Genomic DNA, 19181 nt, shown 5'->3' on the forward strand with positions numbered 1-19181 from the left:
GATATCTGTCTTATTGCGGTTGATTTTCAGTCCACTTTGCTGGCTGAATGCATTGAGTCAAGTTGTTTTTTCTTGTATATCGTGTTGGGTATGTGATAGGAGAGCGAAGTCCAGATCTTCAAGGGATGAGAAGAGTGTCCATTTAATGCCTCTTGGCATGTCTTCTGTTGTACGCTGCATTATCCAGTCGATGGCAATGTTGAAGAGGATTGCAGACATGACACACCCCGACGTACTCCTGTTTTGACTTCAAAACTGAGCTCACTCTGATCAACATTGCACGTAAAATTGAAATAGAAGCTTTTGATGACATTTATGATATGGAAAGGAATTCCATATGCCTGCAGAATGCACCATAGGCTGGTCCTGTGAATGTTATCAAAAGCCTTCTCAAAGTCTATGGAATTTATGTAGAGTTGCCGTTGCCATTCTAAGCACTGTTCTATTATGTTTCGTAGAGTGAAGATCTGGTCTGTGCATCCAGGCCCTTTCCAAAAACCAGATTGCTCTTTTCTGAGAACACTATCAACTGCCTCTAATATACACTGGACTATGATCTTACACAATACTTTGCTTGGCACAGATAAAAGTGTGATACCACACCAGTTATTACAATCACTGAGAGTTCCTTTCTTTGGTATCTTCACTATAACCCCATTGGTCCACTCATCTGGCACTTTTTCCCTTTCCCAGACTGATGTAAATAGAGGGGCCAGTATAGATGCTGCTAATTTAGGATTTACCTTGAACAATTTTGCATTCAAGATATCCTTACCAGGAGCTTTCCCATTTTTTAAGGATTGGTGGCTTGAATGATCTCTTCCTTAGCTGGGGTGTCTGTGTTGACATAAAGATCTTCTTCTGCCTCCTGGATGTTTGCTTCCTCTTTAGGTGGCTCCCTGTTCAGCAATTCTTTGAAATGCTCTGTCCAGCGCATTTCTTGTTCTTTTTTGTTTTTTAGTAGGTGTCCTTGTTTATTCCTGATGAGAGTGTTTGTTGGTGTCTGCCATTTACCACTGATAAGCCATGTCATTTCGTAGACGGTTCCTTGTTCACCACGAGCAGCTGTATCCTCTGCTTGTGTTGCCAGATTATCAATATAATGCCGTTTGTACATAAAATGGAATCATTTAATTTAATCTTCAACTGATCCTTTGCTGAATAAATGTTTCTTGTAGATCATTTTAAAAATCAATATATACTATACATTAACGCTCTGAAACATCCCTTCTCTGACTCTCCCTTTGCTTTGTAAAAGTTTTTGTTCTATATCCAGTGAGGATTTTGTATATTATGGTACCCTAACTTTCTGTGAATCCTTATGCCATGTGATCATGGACTGACATTGGGGGTTGTGTGGGATCAGAACACACATTTACAGAGGTTGGTTCAGATGGAATGAAGTGAGCAATGAATTAGTGATATGTGCCAATTCAAAGAGTAGATCATAGAATCATAGAATATTAGGGTTGGAAGAGACCTCAGGAGGTCATCTAGTCCAATCCCCTGCTCAAAGCAGGACCAAGATGCAAAGGCCACTCAAGCTGTAGGCAAACTATACAACTGCCTCGGGGTGGCAGATTTCTGGGAGAAACAATTGTACCACTGTAGACCAGTCTGCAGCCCCCATGTAAAAAGTGAAGAGCGCACTAATGTGTAGTGCTGTAGTGCCCCATATAGATCCTGCAGGCGCAAGCTACACTGATGTAGTCTGTTCAGGTCAGCCAGGCCGCAGGGCAGCTGGGCTCGGAGAGGCCTCTGTGCGTGTGCACTGCAGGAGAGCCAGGCTTGCTGGTGGGAAGCGACAGTGGGGAGCAGCCTCCTATCTCATTGGGCTTGGCAGGGAAGATGCAGGGCTGGGCACTTGCCATCTGGCCCCGACAGGGAGTGAGAGTGAACTTGGGGGCACCCCTGCCTCTTAACTTCCTGCAGGCAGCCAGCACCCCTCCCCCACAACCTCCCGCCCCGACTCCTGTAGGTGCCCACACTCACCCTCTGCCTCCCCCAGAAGCCTGTCCCCCTCCACGTCCTACACAATCTCCCCTGCCTCACATGCATGCATCATATGATGCAGTTTGGGCTCTCAACCTACGCACAGAACTTTAATACATATACTTGAGTATTCCATTAAAAAAAAAAAAATCAAGGGACCTGATCCTCCTTTCACTTTTAACAATGTAAAAATTAGGAGCGATTCCATTTAAATCAATGGCGTTCCACTGAAGCTAAACTGATGTAAACTGGAGTAAGTGCAAGGAGAAATCCAGGCCCCAGCATTTATGTCAGCAATTGTTTGCCATCATATGTACTCACTGTCATTAATCCTCCAACAAGATCACTTGTATGTGGATCTTCATCTTTTGTCCCAAGTTGTGGAGAGTATAACTCAGTGGTTCTTAGAATCTCCAACACTCGATCTAAAGCTTCTGCGACAGGCATGGGACTGCTTTCTTGTGCAGCATTGATAATATTTATTACCTAGGTTAATATAAGAAACTCTTGAAATTTAGAAGCGATTGAAGAAAAGAGAGATTCTCAGTGACTAATATGAGAAGTCATTGTTACTAAACATAGCAGTATTTAATTCAGATTGTGTAGAACTACTGTGAAATCTCTAGGGGATCAATAGTGAAACACTGAAGTCTTTTATTGACTGTGGGAGCAGGATCGAAGCTTTAAAGAGGCCATTCTTATTAGGCAACTTCCTGTCCTAAGACACTCGCCCAAAGTATCTCCAAACAGACTCAGTACAATCCCCTTCTACCTGTATCAGAAGGTCACTTTATTAAGCAACTGATATTTGTTGGTCTCTTGAATGATTTCTTGACACACATTACAACATAGGCACTGACTCTGTGGGTGCTCCAGGGCTCGAACACTCACAGAAAAAATTAGTGGGTGCTCAGTGCCAATCAGCTGTTTGGGGGCTGGGGGAAAGCAGAGAGCAGTGAATGGCAGGCAGGCGGGAGCCTTAGGGGAGGGGCTGGTGTGGGGGTGGGAAGAGGCAGAGCGAGAGTGGGGCCTCAGGAAAGGGGGCAGAGCGGAGGCAGGAAGAGGCAGATTGAGGGCATGGTCTCGGGAGAAGGGGTGGAGTGAGGGCAGAACCTCAGGGCAGAGCACGCCTGGGGAAAAATAGAAGTCAGCCCCTATGCATTACAACGAATATGTATGAAGGGGAAATCTAGTCCCTTCCTTTGTATGGGCAGAGCGCCTCCAGGCAACAGAACCAGTGCGATTGTGCTAAAGAGGGGGCGGAATGTGGAGAGAGATGCAGACGGTGCACACTCCTATGTGGCAGGTGGAGGGGACAGGCAAGGACAGTATGGGCGGGCAAGGGTGGATTGGGCATTTGCCACTTCCTGGATCCTTCCAGTCACTCTCTGTGGGAGATGGGAGAAAGGAAAGACGTGGTGTAAGAGCCAGCATAAGCGTCTACAACCACTGCATGTGGCCCAGCTACTCAGGCCAGGTGCTGTGCAGAGGGTTTCTGCCACAGTATTTCAGAACAAAATCCAGGTAAATTCTGATAGTCTGACTTCATGAACACCAGCAATGGTGCATTACCTTGGTGATGGGTGCTTCAATAGTCATGGAATGTATCCTGGCCATGGAGGAGTGTCGCCTCTGTGAACTGCCTGTGCAGAAGAGAAAGCAAAATTAGCACTCTGATTAAAATGACAATGCACGACATCCAGAGTTAGCCAAGAATTCCTCTTTTGCCATGACCTTCAGGACCACCTATAACAGCATGCATATGCACACTTGTCCTGCTATGCTGATAAGGATGCCCACATAGACGCGCTCTGAATCACCAACAACACAGAACAGAGATAAGCAGCCATAATAGTTGCTGTTTTTATATTTTAAATGTTTTATAAAATGTTCCGTCACCAGTGCCATATATATGTTGTCTTTGGGGGGGGGGAGAAGACCTGACAAGACACAATGAGTCAGATCATCAGCTGGTGTAAATCAGTGTAGGTTCTTTGAACTTAGTGCAGCGATGATGAGCTATGCCAACTGAGGTTCTGGCCCATAACAACTGATGTCATTAATCAGGGACTGGAAAACATACATCTTGTGTGTCAAATAGCAATTTTTGGCAGCAAAGGCCAAACTAGGCTACTTCCTGTTCTATAACCTAGTAAGATGTGGCTACTTCTCGGCTACTCTTTGTACTGATGCTAAGCACATCTTCAGCATCAGAATCCAGGCTATTTTTGTAGCAATGGTCAGTCTGGTGAAAATTAGAAGTAAATCTGTTACTTCAAATTTTCACCAGGACTTTGACCATTGCCTAGAAGGTACTGATACATGTTTTAACAGAAGCTTTATAAACACCAGCAAAACCCTGCAGTATGTGAACTACCTACTAAGGTGAAGGGTAATATGCCATGATGAAGTGTAATTCCCTGATGTATGACACAACATAGTGCAAATAAAACAAACAACAACTAAGAAGAAATTTAACTTTGACTTTAATGGGAAGAGTAGATAGGGAAACTACAACAAACCCCAATACTTGTGGGGGCCCCAGAATCTGCTACCTTTACTAATGATGAAGAGTAACTTACTTTGGGAGTAGCTCTATTGAATTCTATGGGATTACTCATGACAGTAAGTGCTACCCAATGTTAGTAAGGGTGGCAGAATCTGGCCTTTCATTTCTAAAGTTTTCAAAAAAATAGGATAAAAAAAATTGCTCAGAGGCAAAACACATGGGGTAGTTGCATAAATATGAAATATTCATGTCTTGAGGGTTTTTAAAAGCCATGTGAAAAATATACAAACATCCACTTATCTAACATACCATCACTTCCTCGTGAGGTTGTGGATCTGACATCAAGCGATCCTTTCCTCCTATCTTTGTGTCGGCAAGTCTGAATATCTGTGGAGACATCAGTGTTATACAATGACTGCAACAAAGGCTCTTCCCAGATTATATGTTAAAGGAAACTAAACATAGGTAAAAGCTTGATAGCAGCGGAGCAACATGGATAATGCTACAGTTGGTTGGAAAACAGCTTCTTAGAACTGTATTCACACTGGCCTTGCCATGGATGCTCCCACGTCACTCTCTTTGGATGCTATTCTTGCCTCAAGCAAAGACGCAAGAGTAAATGGCCTTTGTGTAGAGGATCTCTGGGTATGTCTACACTACCCGCCGGATTGGCGGGTAGCGATTGATCCAGCGGGGATCGATTTATCGCATCTAGTCTAGACACGATAAATTGACCCCCGAGCCCTCTCCCGTCGACTCCTGTACTCCAGCGCTGCGAGAGGTGCAAGCAGAGTCGACGGGGAAGCGGCAGCAGACTCACCACGGTGAAGACACCACGGTAAGTCGATCTAAGTATGTCGACTTCAGCTACATTATTCACTTAGATCGATTCCCCCCCCCCAGTGTAGACCAGGGCTAAGAGCATATAGAGTCCTCTCTCACATTGGTGCAGAGTGGTGGTTCAGCCACAGCGCTGCCAGTAATAGAGCTGTACAAGTCAGAGGGGCCCCTGAACACCCCTTATGGATCTACAGAGACAAGGTGGGTGAGGTTAATATGTTCTACTGGACCAACTTCTGTTGGTGAGAGAGACAAGCTTTCGAGCTACACAGAGCTCTTCCTCAGGTCCTATGGGTCTACACAGCGGTGAAGCCGCTGACCACTTTCCTATCCCACCCCTACCAACCCCTCAAACTCTGAGCGGAGTCTGCTTTGTCTTTGAGGCTACCCCCTGCACTAGATGTGTTTAGGGCCGGAGGCAGACAGCATTTGGCTCTAAGGCAAGATAGAAACTTCAGTAGACAAGAGTTCTCTGTTGTCTGAATATTTCACATCTTAGAAAATCACCATTAAATGGCTTCATGCAAGAGTTGTTGGACTGTACAATTAATAATAATATTTAGTAAGCCAACCTTGACATAGGTATAGACATTACCTGCTTAATCCCCAGAACAGCCTATGGGAGGGAGTCTGTTCTCCCTGTTTTACAGATGGGGGAACTGAAAGGCAGATACAGTGACTTAAGTCAATAGGGCAATTTCTGAGCTCACTTAGGCCTGGTCTACACTACGGGTTTAGGTCGACTTTAGCAGCGTTAAACCGAATTAAGCCTGGACACGTCCACACAACGAGGCCCTTTCTTTCGACTTAAAGGGCCCTTTAAACCGGTTTCTTTACACCACCTCCGACGAGGGGATTAGCGATAAAACCGGCCTTTGCGGGTCGGAATTGGGGTAGTGTGGACGGAATTCGATGTTATTGGCCTCCGGGAGCTATCCCACAGTGCTTCATTGTGACCGCTCTGGACAGCGCTCTCAACTCAGATGCACTGACCAGGTAGACAGGAAAAGACCCGCGAAGGTTTGAATTTCATTTCCTGTTTGCCCAGCGTGGAGAGCACAGGTGACCACGCAGAGCTCATCAGCACAGGTAACCGTCATGGAGTCCTCCCAGGATCGCAAAAGAGCTCCAGCATGGACCGAACGGGAGGTACGAGATCTGCTCGCCATATGGGGAGATGAAGCAGTGATAGCTGAACTCCGTAGCAGTAAAAGAAATGGAAAAGTATTAGAAAAGATCTCCAAGGCCATGAAGGACCGAGGCCATAACAGGGACACACAGCAGTGCCGCGTGAAAATTAAGGAGCTACGGCAAGCCTACCACAAAGCCAGAGAAGCAAACGGAAGGTCCGGGGCAGAGCCGCAAACTTGCCGCTACTACGCGGAGCTGCATGCGATCCTAGGGGGTGCAGCCACCACTACCCCAACCGTGTGCTATGACTCTCTCACTGGAGAAACACACAGGGAAGACGGTTCGGGGAACGAGGAAGATGACGATGGAGGTACTGTAGGTAGCTCACAGCAGCAAGGAAGCGGAGAAACCGGTTTCCCCAACAGCCAGGATATGTTTGTGACCCTGGACCTGGAACCAGTAACCCCCGAACTCACCCAAGACCCTCAGGGCACACAGGAGACCTCTGGTGAGTGTAACTTTGTAACTATTTGTAAACATTACAAAAAAAAAGCAAGCGTGTTTAATGATTAATTTGCCCTGGCAATCGCGGCCAGTACATCTACTGGAAAAGTCTGTTAACGTGTATGGGGATGGAGCGGAAATCCTCCAGGGACATCTCCAGAAAGCTCTCCTGGTTGAAATGGGGTGATTTTATTAAGGGGGACATTCAGAGGCGCCCGTTCCTGCTATTCTGACCAGAAATGTTCCCCGCTGTTAACCACGCGGTGGGGGGGAGGGGTGAAGTGATCATCCCAGAGAATCGTGTGTGGGGGGGTGGTTTACTTGTGTTTGTGCCGCATGTTAACCGGGAAACCGCAGCCCCCTCCTTTTACATTGAAACCCCATTTTAAATGGACAACCCAATTCATCCTTGATATGGGAAATGCGCTGCTGTTTGCAATCTTTCCCGCATGTTAAGAAGGTTAAAAAAGCCAAAACACTGTGGCCTACGATGGCTGCCTGCAAGCCGAAATATGCGACCTTGTAATGAAAGACTGTACCCATTGTTCCCTAAAATGTGTCTTTTTTAACCACCTCTCCCTTCTCCTCCACCAGCTGCAAATGTTTCTCCTTCGCAGAGGCTTGTGAACATTAGAAAGAGAAAACGTAAGACGAGGGACGAGATGTTCACGGAGCTGCAGATGTCCGCCCAGGCTGATAGAGCACAGCAGAATGCGTGGAGGCAGTCAATGTCGGAGATGAGAAAAGCCCAACATGAACGAGAGGAGAGGTGGCGGGCTGAAGACGATAGGTGGCGTCAGCTTGCAGACAGACGGCAAGAGGCAATGCTCCGTCTGCTGGAGCATCAAACTGATATGCTCGAGCGTATGGTTGAGTTGCAGGAAAGGCAGCAGGAGCAGAGACCGCCGCTACAGCCCCTGTGTAACCAACAGCCCTCCTCCCCAAGTTCCATAGCCTCCTCACCCAGACGCCCAAGAACACGGTGGGGGGGCCTCCGTCCACCCAGTCACTCCACCCCAGATGATCGCCCAAGCATCAGAAGGCTGGGCTTCAATAAGAGTTAAAGTTTTAAAATGCAGTGTGTCCTTTTCCATCCCTCCTCCCCCACCCATCCCAGCTACCTTGGCAATTATCCCCCTACCTCTGTAAGGAACTAATAAAGAATGCATGAATGTGAAAAAACAATGACTTTATTGCCTCTGCAAGGGGGAGGGGAGGGTGGGGTGGGGTGGTTGGTTGGTTTACAGGGAAGTAGAGTGAACCGGGTCGGGGGGGGGGGGGGTTGGAGGGTTCATCAAGGAGAAACAAACAGAAGTTTCACACAGTAGCCTGGCCAGTCACAAAACTCGTTTTCAAAGCTTCTCTGATGCGCACCGCGCCCTGCTGTGCTCCTCTAACCGCCCTGGTGTCTGGCTGCGCGTAATCAGCGGCCAGGCGAGTTGCCTCAACCTCCCACCCCGCCATAAAGGTCTCCCCCTTACTCTCACAGATATTGTGGAGCGCACAGCAAGCAGCAATAACAATGGGGATATTCTTTTCGCTGAGGTCTGAGCGAGTCAGTAAGCTGCGCCAGCGCGCTTTTAAACGTCCAAATGCACATTCCACCACCATTCGGCACTTGCTCAGCCTGTAGTTGAACAGGTCCTGACTCCTGTCCAGGCTGCCTGTGTACGGCTTCATGAGCCATGGCATTAAGGGGTAGGCTGGGTCCCCAAGGATCACGATAGGCATTTCAACATCCCCAATGGTCACTTTCTGGTCCGGGAAGAAAGTCCCTTCCTCCAGCTTTCGAAACAGAGCAGAGTTCCTGAAGACGCGAGCATCATGTACCTTTCCCGGCCATCCCACGTTGATGTTGGTGAAACGTCCCTTGTGATCCACCAGGGCTTGCAGCAGCATTGAAAAGTACCCCTTGCGGTTTACGTAGTCGGTGGCTTGGTGCTCTGGTGACAAGATAGGGATATGGGTTCCGTCTATCGCCCCGCCACAGTTTGGGAATCCCATTTCAGCAAAACCATCCACTATTGACTGCACGTTGCCCAGAGTCACTACCCTTGCTATCACCAGGTCTTTCATTGCCCTGGCAAATTGGATCACAGCAGCCCCCACAGTAGATTTGCCCACTCCAAATTGATTCCCGACTGACCGGTAGCTGTCTGGCGTTGCAAGCTTCCACAGGGCTATCGCCACTCGCTTCTCAACTGTGAGGGCTGCTCTCATCTTGGTATCCTGGCGTTTCAGGGCAGGGGAAAGCAAGTCACAAAGTTCCATGAAAGTGCCCTTACGCATGCGAAAGTTTCGCAGCCACTGGGAATCGTCCCATACCTGCAGCACGATGCGGTCCCACCAGTCTGTGCTTGTTTCCCGGGCCCAGAATCGGCGTTCCACGGTATCAACCTGCCCCAGTGACACCATGATTTCCACATTGCTGGGGCCTGTGCCTTGTGAGAGGTCTATGGCCATGTCAATTTCCTCATCACTCTCGTCGCCGTGCTGCAATCGCCTCCTCGCCTGGTCCGGGTTTCGCCTTGGCATGTTCTGGCTCTGCATATACTCCAGGACAATGCGCGTGGTGTTCATAGTGCTCATAATTGCCGCGGTGATCTGAGCGGGCTCCATGATCCCAGTGCTAGCTATGGCGCCTGGTCAGAAAAAAGGCGCGAAAGTAGTATCTGATGGACCAGGAGAAGGAGGGCGGGAGGGAGGGAGGGAGGGAGGGAGGGCCGAGTGACGACATGGCGTACAGGTACAGGAACAGGGAGAAACACAAACAACTGTCACACAGAATGGCCCCCCCAAAGATTAAACTGGAAACCCTGGGCTTAGCAGGCCGTTGATTTCACGGAGGAAGGGGAAGCAAATGAACACAGAACAAATCTATTTTTTACATCTTAAGGTGGCAGCCGACGCTGCAGCATGAGTGACAGCCATACCAGTATGATGATGATGGGTACCAATCATAATATACCATCATCTGCCAAAAGGCAAGGGGCTGCTGCTGTGTAGCAATGCAGCCCCACGTCTGCCAGCCCCACGTCCGCCAGCACCCAGCATCGCCCTCGGCCTCTTCTGGGTGCTTAGCAGACAATATTGGGCAATTGGCAGAAAATAGTATATTATGACTGGTAACCGTCATCATCAAAACAGTAGCATGTCTGCCCAGGTGGCCATGATTGACAGCCATACCAGTATGACGACGACGGGTACCAGTCATAATATACCATCGCCTGCAAGGGGCTGGTGCAATGCAGCCCTACGGCTGCCAGCCCCACGACTATCACTCATGCTACACCGTCTACCGCCAAAAGGCAGTTAGCAGCTGCTGCTGTGTAGCAATGCAGTCCCACGTCTGCCGGCACCCAGAGGACATATGGTGACGGTGAGCTCAGCTGAGCTGAGCGGGCTCCATGCTTGCCGTGGTATGTTGTCTGCACAGGTAACCCAGGTAAAAAGGCGCGAATCTATTGTCTGCCGTTGCTGTGACGAGGGGGGAGGGGCCTGACGACATGTACCCAGAACCGCCCGCGACACTGTTTTGCATCATCCGGGCATTGGGATCTCAACCCAGAATTCAAAGAAAAGGCGCGAACCGCTTCTCGGCTCGAGCTGTGGCGCAAACGTAGTATCTGACGGCCTAGGGGAAGGAGGGAGGGGGGCCGAGTGACGACATGGCGTACAGGCACAGGGAATTAAAATAAAGAACGGTGGCTGTGCATCAGGGAGAGACACAAACAACTGTCACAGACTGGTCCCCCCCAAAGATTAAACTGAAAACCCTGGGTTTAGCAGGCCGTTGATTTGACCGAGGGAGGGGGAAGCAAATGAATACAGAGAAAATCTATTTTTTTACATCTTAAGACGATGGTGCAGCGTGACTGATAGCCCTCGGCATCTTTCTGGGTGCTTGGCAGCAAATACGGGGCGGTGTATGACGATGGTCTTCAGGCCTATTGCACGAGCTGCTGCTCAGGGAAGACTCTGCTAATGTGCGATGACCCGACTTGTAATAGGCCGGCTAACAGTCATAATACACCATTTACTGCCAAAAGGCAAGCCCCACGGCTGCCAGCACCCAGATCGCCGATGAAGGCTACCAGTCTACTGCACCGTCTACCGCCAAAAGGCAGTTAGCAGCTGCTGCTGTGTAGCAATGCAGTCCCACGTCTGCCGGCACCAAGAGGACATATGGTGACGGTGAGCTCAGCTGTGCTGAGCGGGCTCCATGTTGTCTGCACAGGTAACCCAGGTAACCCAGATAAAAAGGCGCGAATCTATTGTCTGCCGTTGCTGTGACGGGGGAGGGAGGGGCCTGACGACATGTACCCAGAACCGCCCGCGACACTGTTTTGCATCATCCGGGCATTGGGATCTCAACCCAGAATTCCAAGGGGCGGCGGAGACTGCGGGAACTGTGGGATAGCTGTGGGATAGCTACCCATAGTGCAATGCTCCGGAAGTCGACGCTAGCCTCGTACTGTGGACGCGGTCTGCCGACTAGAGCACCTAGAGCATTTTATTGTGTGGACATACACAATCGGCTGTATACAACCGATTTCAATAAAACCTGCTTCTATAAATTCGAACTAATTTCGTAGTGTAGACATACCCTTAGGCCCATGCAGTCCCATTGCATGTGGGTTAATTAGCACAGAAAGTGGTTACACAAGGATAACTGAGGACAGGGTTTGGCCCATTGCTTGTTTTTTAGTTTTAATTGACTCATACCAGATAAGTGTTTGTCAGTGAGCTGAGATTGCCTAAGGGAGGGGATGGGGGCATTACTACTGAGTACAACAAGGAGCAGACAGAGAGTTGCAGCCTAGGTGGACATACTCCTTCATCCCTTCAAAGGAACTAGTTTAGGGTGGGAAGATCAAAAGGGGAGCTGAATTATGAGCAGAGCCCAAGGGCATAGCAGAGAGGAGAGGAGGAACAAAGGTTTTATTTTAAGTCCTCTAAAGTGCAATACTGGAGGGGCAAATCCCAGCACTGATGGGGTATGTGTGTCTTAAGACCGCCAGGCAGGAGAGAGTAGAGTTAGACCACAAAATCCATGGTGGCTGCTTGTACAGAACTCCCTGGAGTGCTATGGTATTGCTTTCTTCTGATTCACTCCCTAAGCTACCTCCTTGTTCCCCCACATCCTCCAATGGAAGATGGCTTCCACCAGAGGCACATGAGGAATGTGGGTTTGATCCCTCTGCTTTTCTGTTTGTAACAGAAGGCGGAATAGCATAACTTGGTCCCACATACCTCCTGCTTCAGGTGGGAAGGAGCCTAGAGCCACGCTTACTATACGAGAACCCTTGTTCAAATGTACTGCTGTCCCCTGCAGCACTGGCCCCAGGTCCTGAAGTGGCACTACTGGAAGCTGTAATGTTTGGGGCAAATCCTGCTAGAATACGTCAGTATTTTTTTTAAAGGGAGGAGGCAGTTATCTGGGTTTAAATTTAAATTAAATAAAAAACCAGCTGGGAATTTCCTAATCATAATTGTTCAGAATATAAACAGATTGATTTGGGGTTGAAACCACCCTGTAAACTCTGGAACTCTAAGGCCCATTGAAGGCAAGGTGAGTTTTGCCATGAACTTCAATGGGAGCAGGACCAAGCCCTAAATTATGTGCATTCATCGTCGTATCCATCCACATACAATATCCCAAAATAGCAAAAGCAACAGATCTTTAATAAAGAAGCAAAAGGTGCATGCCATGAATTATATTAGCCATGACGTAAATTCCATCTAGATGGTGTCCTTGACATTTCTAATCTAGTCATAGAGATTGCATCAACTACACTACCTATGACTGGAATGTGAAATAGAGCCAAATGTGGTACCCACTCATGGTTCTAACACGGACACATTACATTTTCAAGGTTTGTTTGATTTATGTCACTTCTGAAACAAATTTGCCTGGCATAGATAACTTGCATTTATTTTGTCTCCCCCAGGAATACCATTTTATTGCTATCAAAATATTATTGTTTTCACTGCGCTGTGTAACCCGTGTTTGAGTCTGATCTTAGCGACCTATCTAATCTTTTTCTGCATACATCCTGTGCTTCTTGCTACAAAAATGCAATAACGTACCTGTCTGAGATTCAGCCTGAACACGTTCACATATTCTTTCTGCCTACAAATCAATATAAGAAATCCAGTTAATCAATCTCCTGATCACACTGTGATATTTTCTGCTTAAACTAAAATGGACAAATCACCTTTTTTCTTACCTTATTGTTGTCATTGCACAGTCTACTAATTGACACATAGTGTCTAATCTTTCTGTAGGCAAAAAACAATGTGTTATTATTCCCAGCTCTGATTCACATCTAGCTGCATTTTAAATTTACAAGATCCATACTAGCAATAAATCCATCCAGGACAAATCCTACTGTATGGGGGCCTGGAACCAATGCAGTTCAGCTGCACTGGAGGGCAGGAGGGAGGGAGGGTGGGATGTGTGTGATGTATAGCCATACTATGTGGGCTCATTCTCTGCTGCTGCTGGGGGAAGTTTAGGTGTATGGCGTGGCTGGTGCATCTGCAATGATGTAGGTCCAGACAGACTACAGGGTTTAGGGGCGGAGCAGTCACCTAGGCTAGTACCATCCTAAATGCCTCCAGATCGCCATGACACTCACTGTGCCAATCGCATTTGCTTTGTACTCAGGTAATGTATACATGAGTATGGGTCCATCTCCTCTGCTTTGTATCACAAGCTGCCAGATGCTTTTGCTCCACTGATGGAGAATAGAGAGTATGAATTACTACCAAGGGATGCCAGGAATTTAAAACATCCCACTTCTTCTGCCTATAAAGAGTGGAGTTTCCCCCGCTCATTTAATTAATCTATAATGTTTGTTGGATAGGAAAGACGTTGCATACAACCTTTCCTTCATGGTAAGTTAGATCAACCTGAGAAGGAAGGGACATACAAAAGTGGGGGTTCCCGGAGGAATGTGTACTCTTATATCATCAAGCCCATATTATTTTAATAACTCTACATGTTTTCCACTAGTATCACCTGGGAAGAAGCATCACAACTAGCACGTGATGATAATCAATGGAGGAACTGGACTGCCTGATGCTTCAGTGGGATAGGAGGAACTAAGGTGTAAGGTAATGTTTAGAAAATTCTCAGAGAGTTTAGGGACTGCTACAATATATGCCAGCTGGTCCCCCTTTCTTTACTGAAATTGCATAGGGGGACTTACCCTAAATGTTCTAATAATCAGTATTTACCATTCTGCTCTAAACATCCCAGTCAATGGCTGACTGGAAGTGCTGGGGAAACGGGGATTTTGCCTGAGTAAGGAATGCTAGCTCCCTTTGGGTGAAGATCACCTGGGATGTAAGTGTAAAGGACCTACACAAATCAAGTAGCTGCACCACAGAACCAGTCTGTACACCAGCCTTGCATAGGCCAGCATGGATGGAGATGATGGGAGGGAACATAGGCTCTATGTGGCTCCCTCCAGTAGCCTCAACACAAGGCATAACGGAGCACTCACCACTCTAGCCCACAGGCTGGAATAATAGCCACAGGGGAGCTTGGCCCAAACCCTGGCTCTGCACTGGGGGTTGGATTTCACTTCCCTTGCATACAGTGCAATTAGCCAAGCATTATGTGAGTAAAGTGGATTTTACCCTAAGGACTTAAGTGGTGGATTGGTCCCACTGCAGGCTCCCAGCTCTGCAGGGATGGATTTCACTTAGAAAGCAATAGAGACTGATGCAAGGCCCACTGAAGCCAATGGGAGTCTCTGACTTCATTGAGCATTGTATCAGACCTCAAATACATATTGAAAAGGTACTTTACTTTTGCACTTACCCTCCCTGTCCAATGACAGGCATTATCTTCACATTTTGTTGTATGCTATCTCCATTTTTCTTTTTGGTGTAATACATTCCTTGCCATTCCTGCAAGAGTAGTCCAAGGGTAATTACATTCAATTAAGTAATTAACAAATCTAAGGCTATTTTCTAAAAATTCCTCTTCATTTATTACTGACAAGAGAGTCAGGAAAAAATAAAAATAAAAATCTAAATTTGATATATTTTCAGTTAAATCTGCTTTACAATCCCAGATCTAGATGTTCATTCTTAGGGGTCTTAGAGGCAATGCATGTGTCAGAGAAGCGTGGACTCAGAAAGAAGAAATATGAAAGAAGAGGAACTGAAGATGCAACTGGGGCTGTGGATTCTCACTCCACTTACAAGCGTCCCATTCTTTTAGCTCATTGGAGAAATTATCCACCTCTCCAGAAAACTCAGACAGCTGCTCCTTCTGCCCCAATATGTTATTTATAAAAATAAATTTAAGAATTTAAACTCCAAAATAATTTCACACAATTTTGAAGCTGAATTCCAGAGATAGAAAACATGAGAAATGTTTTGTATATATAATAGCACACTGACCAGCCAATTGGGGAGCATTGGTTGATGGGCTCTAGAGGAGTCCAACTCTGGAGGGGTTGAAACATGTCTACTTCTTGGTCTCTGAAGTTAGCTCTGTAGTTATAATAGATCCACACTCTTGGGTTTCAGGCTAACAGGTGAGTAGAGCTTGTCAGAAAACACCTGTTTTTTTTTTCTGCCAGATATTTCAACTTTTTGTCAAAAATCCAAAAAATGGAAAGCTTTTGGTTTTCAGGATTTGTTTTTTTTTTAAATAACAGTCAAAATTTTCTATGGAAAGCAGAACCATCTAGTGAAGGTTGCAGTTAATTGAAAACCAAATTTTCTGTCAAAAAATAGCTTAGATGTAAAATTTTTGGTCAGCCCCAGATATAATTTTCAGAAACTGACTATCTCCCCTCCTGTTTTAAACCTATATTTTTAAAGGACATCCTATTAAAAAAAATCTTTTTTTATTCATTGATCCTAAATCCAGAAGAGACCATTATCTGATCTCCTGTATAACCAGTGGCAGATTTCACCCAGTTACTCCTATTATTATTATTTTCATATATCTAACAACAACTTCTACTTAAAGCAGAGGCTGTTCTATGAATTGGGGAATAGAAAAAACTCCACAAGTGAGGCAGGCACAAACAGATGTTGTACATCCCATATTTTGCCAGTACAATTCTTTTTCTCTCTCTGTAGCTTTCTTCAGTCTTCTCCCACAACCCTGTCCCCATTCTGTCTGCTTTCTGTTCCACTATTCACCTGACTTCTCTCCCACGCTCCTCTTTTTGTTCTTTTTTCCATAGCATAATGCAAAGCCAATAATATTCAGTATGAAGCAGTCTGTAGACCCACGATATTTGAGTGGATTCAAAGTGATGCCCACAAGTTTGTCCATCCTAGCATAAATTTAAAGAAAAAAAGAGTCTGGAAAATCTGGATCCAAGAGCGTCCAACAATGAACAACAAATTGACTGCTTACTGTATGTGGGCGTCATCCAAAGTGCAATGAAGTCACAGGGAGTCTTTTAATTGATCAGGTTTTCTATGCATATGTGTATCCATGTGCACATGCACATAGTAGAGAATAATGTATATACACACCTACATTTATCCTTATATTGTAGAGAAAACAATAGACAGATGGGCCAAGACTGCACAGGCATAACTAAGGGTAGATTTTGCCCTACATTCTAATGTAATTTGCACTGGGGAAGGAGAACCAACAAGAAAAGAATCCAGCATTCATAAGGACTGCATAATGACAAGCAGTGGGGGGGAGGAAGGAGAGGAATAAAATAATAATAAAAAAAAAAACCCTGAAAGATTTTTCCATGTATCGGTCTGAGAAAAGAACTGTGCACCACAAACTGGGAATCAAGCATAATATCTTCTCCCATATGTTGCATGAGGAATATAAATGAGGACTAAGCAAACATTACACAGTTCTATGCTCTTGGAATTAAAATGATACATAGCAATAGTTCCCTGACAACCAGGATAAGGGAGAGATGAGTAATCAATCTCTAAACCCAGATAATAAGGTCAGAATATGCATAAAGGGATGAAGTCATAATGCACGAATTGAATAATTCTAGAGTTGCAAGTGCCTTCCCATCATGTCAGGATAGAAGCAGTCACTAATGGATTTTGCTTCATATTCAATAGGCAAAAATTCACAGTTGTAATGTCTGAAAAAAACAAGAAAACCTTGAAAGGCAACGTGTGGAGGAGAAGGGTCAGAACAATTCAGTTCTGGTCTAAGCCAAACACCAGCCATTATGTAAAGTTCTTACAAGGATATTACATAAACATATTTTAAGAACTCCATATGCTTTCTCCAAGAACCTCTGTCAGCCAGCTAAATAGAGAATATGTACCTCTCGACACATGCCTTCAACCGAGCTCATCCTTATGAGTGAATTACTGTCCTAGAAATATGGTGCCACAGTCACTTCAGCGTGGCCTAATGTTCTGGTGTTAAAATAAAGACTAAGAACGTCTGGTGTAAGTAGAAAAGGAAGAATCAATAACAACCTTGATATAATAATCTAATGCTCTAATGATACCTTCGGAAGGCAATGCTTCATTACCCATCATCCCATGGATTCATATATATAGTAAGACACCAAAGCTCATTGTAAACATCGATGTCAAGCACAAAATCTTCCACAACGTAATCTGAGTCCAGAGAAGGACCACTGAGTTTGATTCATTTTTCATATAAAATTGCACACAGTGTGCACCCTTACAAACTACTCATTTGCCTTAGATAACTAAATAACTTCCCCTATATATTCCTCTGCCGAGTAGCTCCCAAGCAGTGGGAGAAATTGGGTGCCTTGTCTGAATTATCAAGAGGTATCTCATGAGGGCTGGTCTACACTACCGCTTAAGTCAATGTAACTTATGTCACTCAGGGGTGTGAAAAAGACATCCCCCTGAGCAACGTAAGTTACATCAACCTAAGTGCTGTCCGCACTGACACTATGTCGGTGGGAGACACTCTCGCTGTCGTGTAGATTTGTCCTCACTTTATGAAAAGTGAAACTATCTCAAATAAAGATTTTTTTGTCCCAGATCATAGGGATCAGATGCAGCAAAACTTCTAGTTGGATGTGATCAGCTAGTTCACATTTCACCTCAGCGGATCTAATTTGATTCATTCAATGAGTTAAGAATATGCAAGTGTTGCATCTTAATTTCTTAAATTCGAACAGAAGGAAAATACCTTTTGATAGTGCTGGTCTCTTGTGAGTACAGCCAGCATACGTTAACCAAAGACATCTTTTTGCTTGGCTCTACAATATCCTTCCTGATCACTGTATACTACATGGATAGTCCAAGTCCATTTGCTAAAACAGTCCTTTGCTTTACTGTGTAAAATGCCAATCAAATGCTCTTTGAAGATGCTAAACTTGGCCACAGATTAATGTTTCTCAACACAGGAGTTAAAATACTACATGTGTGGATGAACAGGCATAGATCCATCTTGGATCCCACTGTACAACTAGAAACATTTTCCCCAAATCCCTGGAGCAGCTCTATCAGAAATTCTGGTTTGTTACTGTATTTGTTATGATACTACGTAGTCTCAAACTGGGAAGGGTTAGTCTCATCATGAGATAAGGACTCCTACTATGTGCTGGATGATCAGAAAACATCACGGCACAGTTTTTTTGTCAGGGCTAGAGAAATTGCTCGGTATATTGTAAGCTAGTGTAATCAAGTTACAGGGCCCACATATTTGGTTGCTAACTGGAAGCATTCTTTTTTCATATGTATAAAGAAATCACAAACATGGAGGGAGATAGATAAATCAAATCAGATTTATCTTGATACAACCAAAACTTTTTGGAGAATGTTATTCCTTCCAGAGGCAAATTAGTTTCAAATTCTCCTGGAACAATTCAGTATAAAACACTTTCAGAGAATTGTGATCTTTCAAATGTTGAACCACACAGTAAAATTGCATCTGCGAATGTTTCATGGAAGAACTCCTTTTGTGTTAATAGGTAAAATTCTACATTTTTACAATCTATGTAGATTACAAACTGTTAAGTGTCCCAATGGCAAATAAGAAGACATATGAAACAAACACAGATCTACATCGAGGAGAGTTTAAGACCTTCCAGAAATGTAGGGTTTAAAGTTTAATATCTCACTAATATTCACAGAAGGGTGTCCTGATATCAGAATACTAAAACACAAAAATCTTGACAGCTCCATACTTAGAGGAAAAATATTACTCAGTATTAGTTTTTTTTTTAAACCATGAGTAGTCTAAAAATACATT

The 19181-nt window shown here is 45.3% G+C and overlaps 1 protein-coding gene across 8 annotated transcripts in view; it reads right to left on the minus strand.

The window, feature by feature from the left end:
• Positions 1-19181, minus strand: part of PDE8A (phosphodiesterase 8A) — a 258360-nt gene that overhangs the window by 29030 nt on the left and 210149 nt on the right. For all 8 annotated transcript variants that reach the window (XM_054042371.1, XM_054042376.1, XM_054042368.1 and 5 more), the window contains exons 9-14: positions 14808-14896; positions 13207-13258; positions 13067-13109; positions 4811-4888; positions 3565-3635; positions 2314-2478 (exon numbers count right to left, since the gene is read on the minus strand). In XM_054042371.1, coding sequence (XP_053898346.1) covers positions 2314-2478; positions 3565-3635; positions 4811-4888; positions 13067-13109; positions 13207-13258; positions 14808-14896 — 498 coding nt within the window. The remainder of the gene's footprint in view (positions 1-2313; positions 2479-3564; positions 3636-4810; positions 4889-13066; positions 13110-13206; positions 13259-14807; positions 14897-19181) is intronic.

This window comes from Malaclemys terrapin, chromosome 10, assembly GCF_027887155.1.
Source record: "Malaclemys terrapin pileata isolate rMalTer1 chromosome 10, rMalTer1.hap1, whole genome shotgun sequence".
NCBI classification, from domain to species: domain Eukaryota; kingdom Metazoa; phylum Chordata; order Testudines; family Emydidae; genus Malaclemys; species Malaclemys terrapin.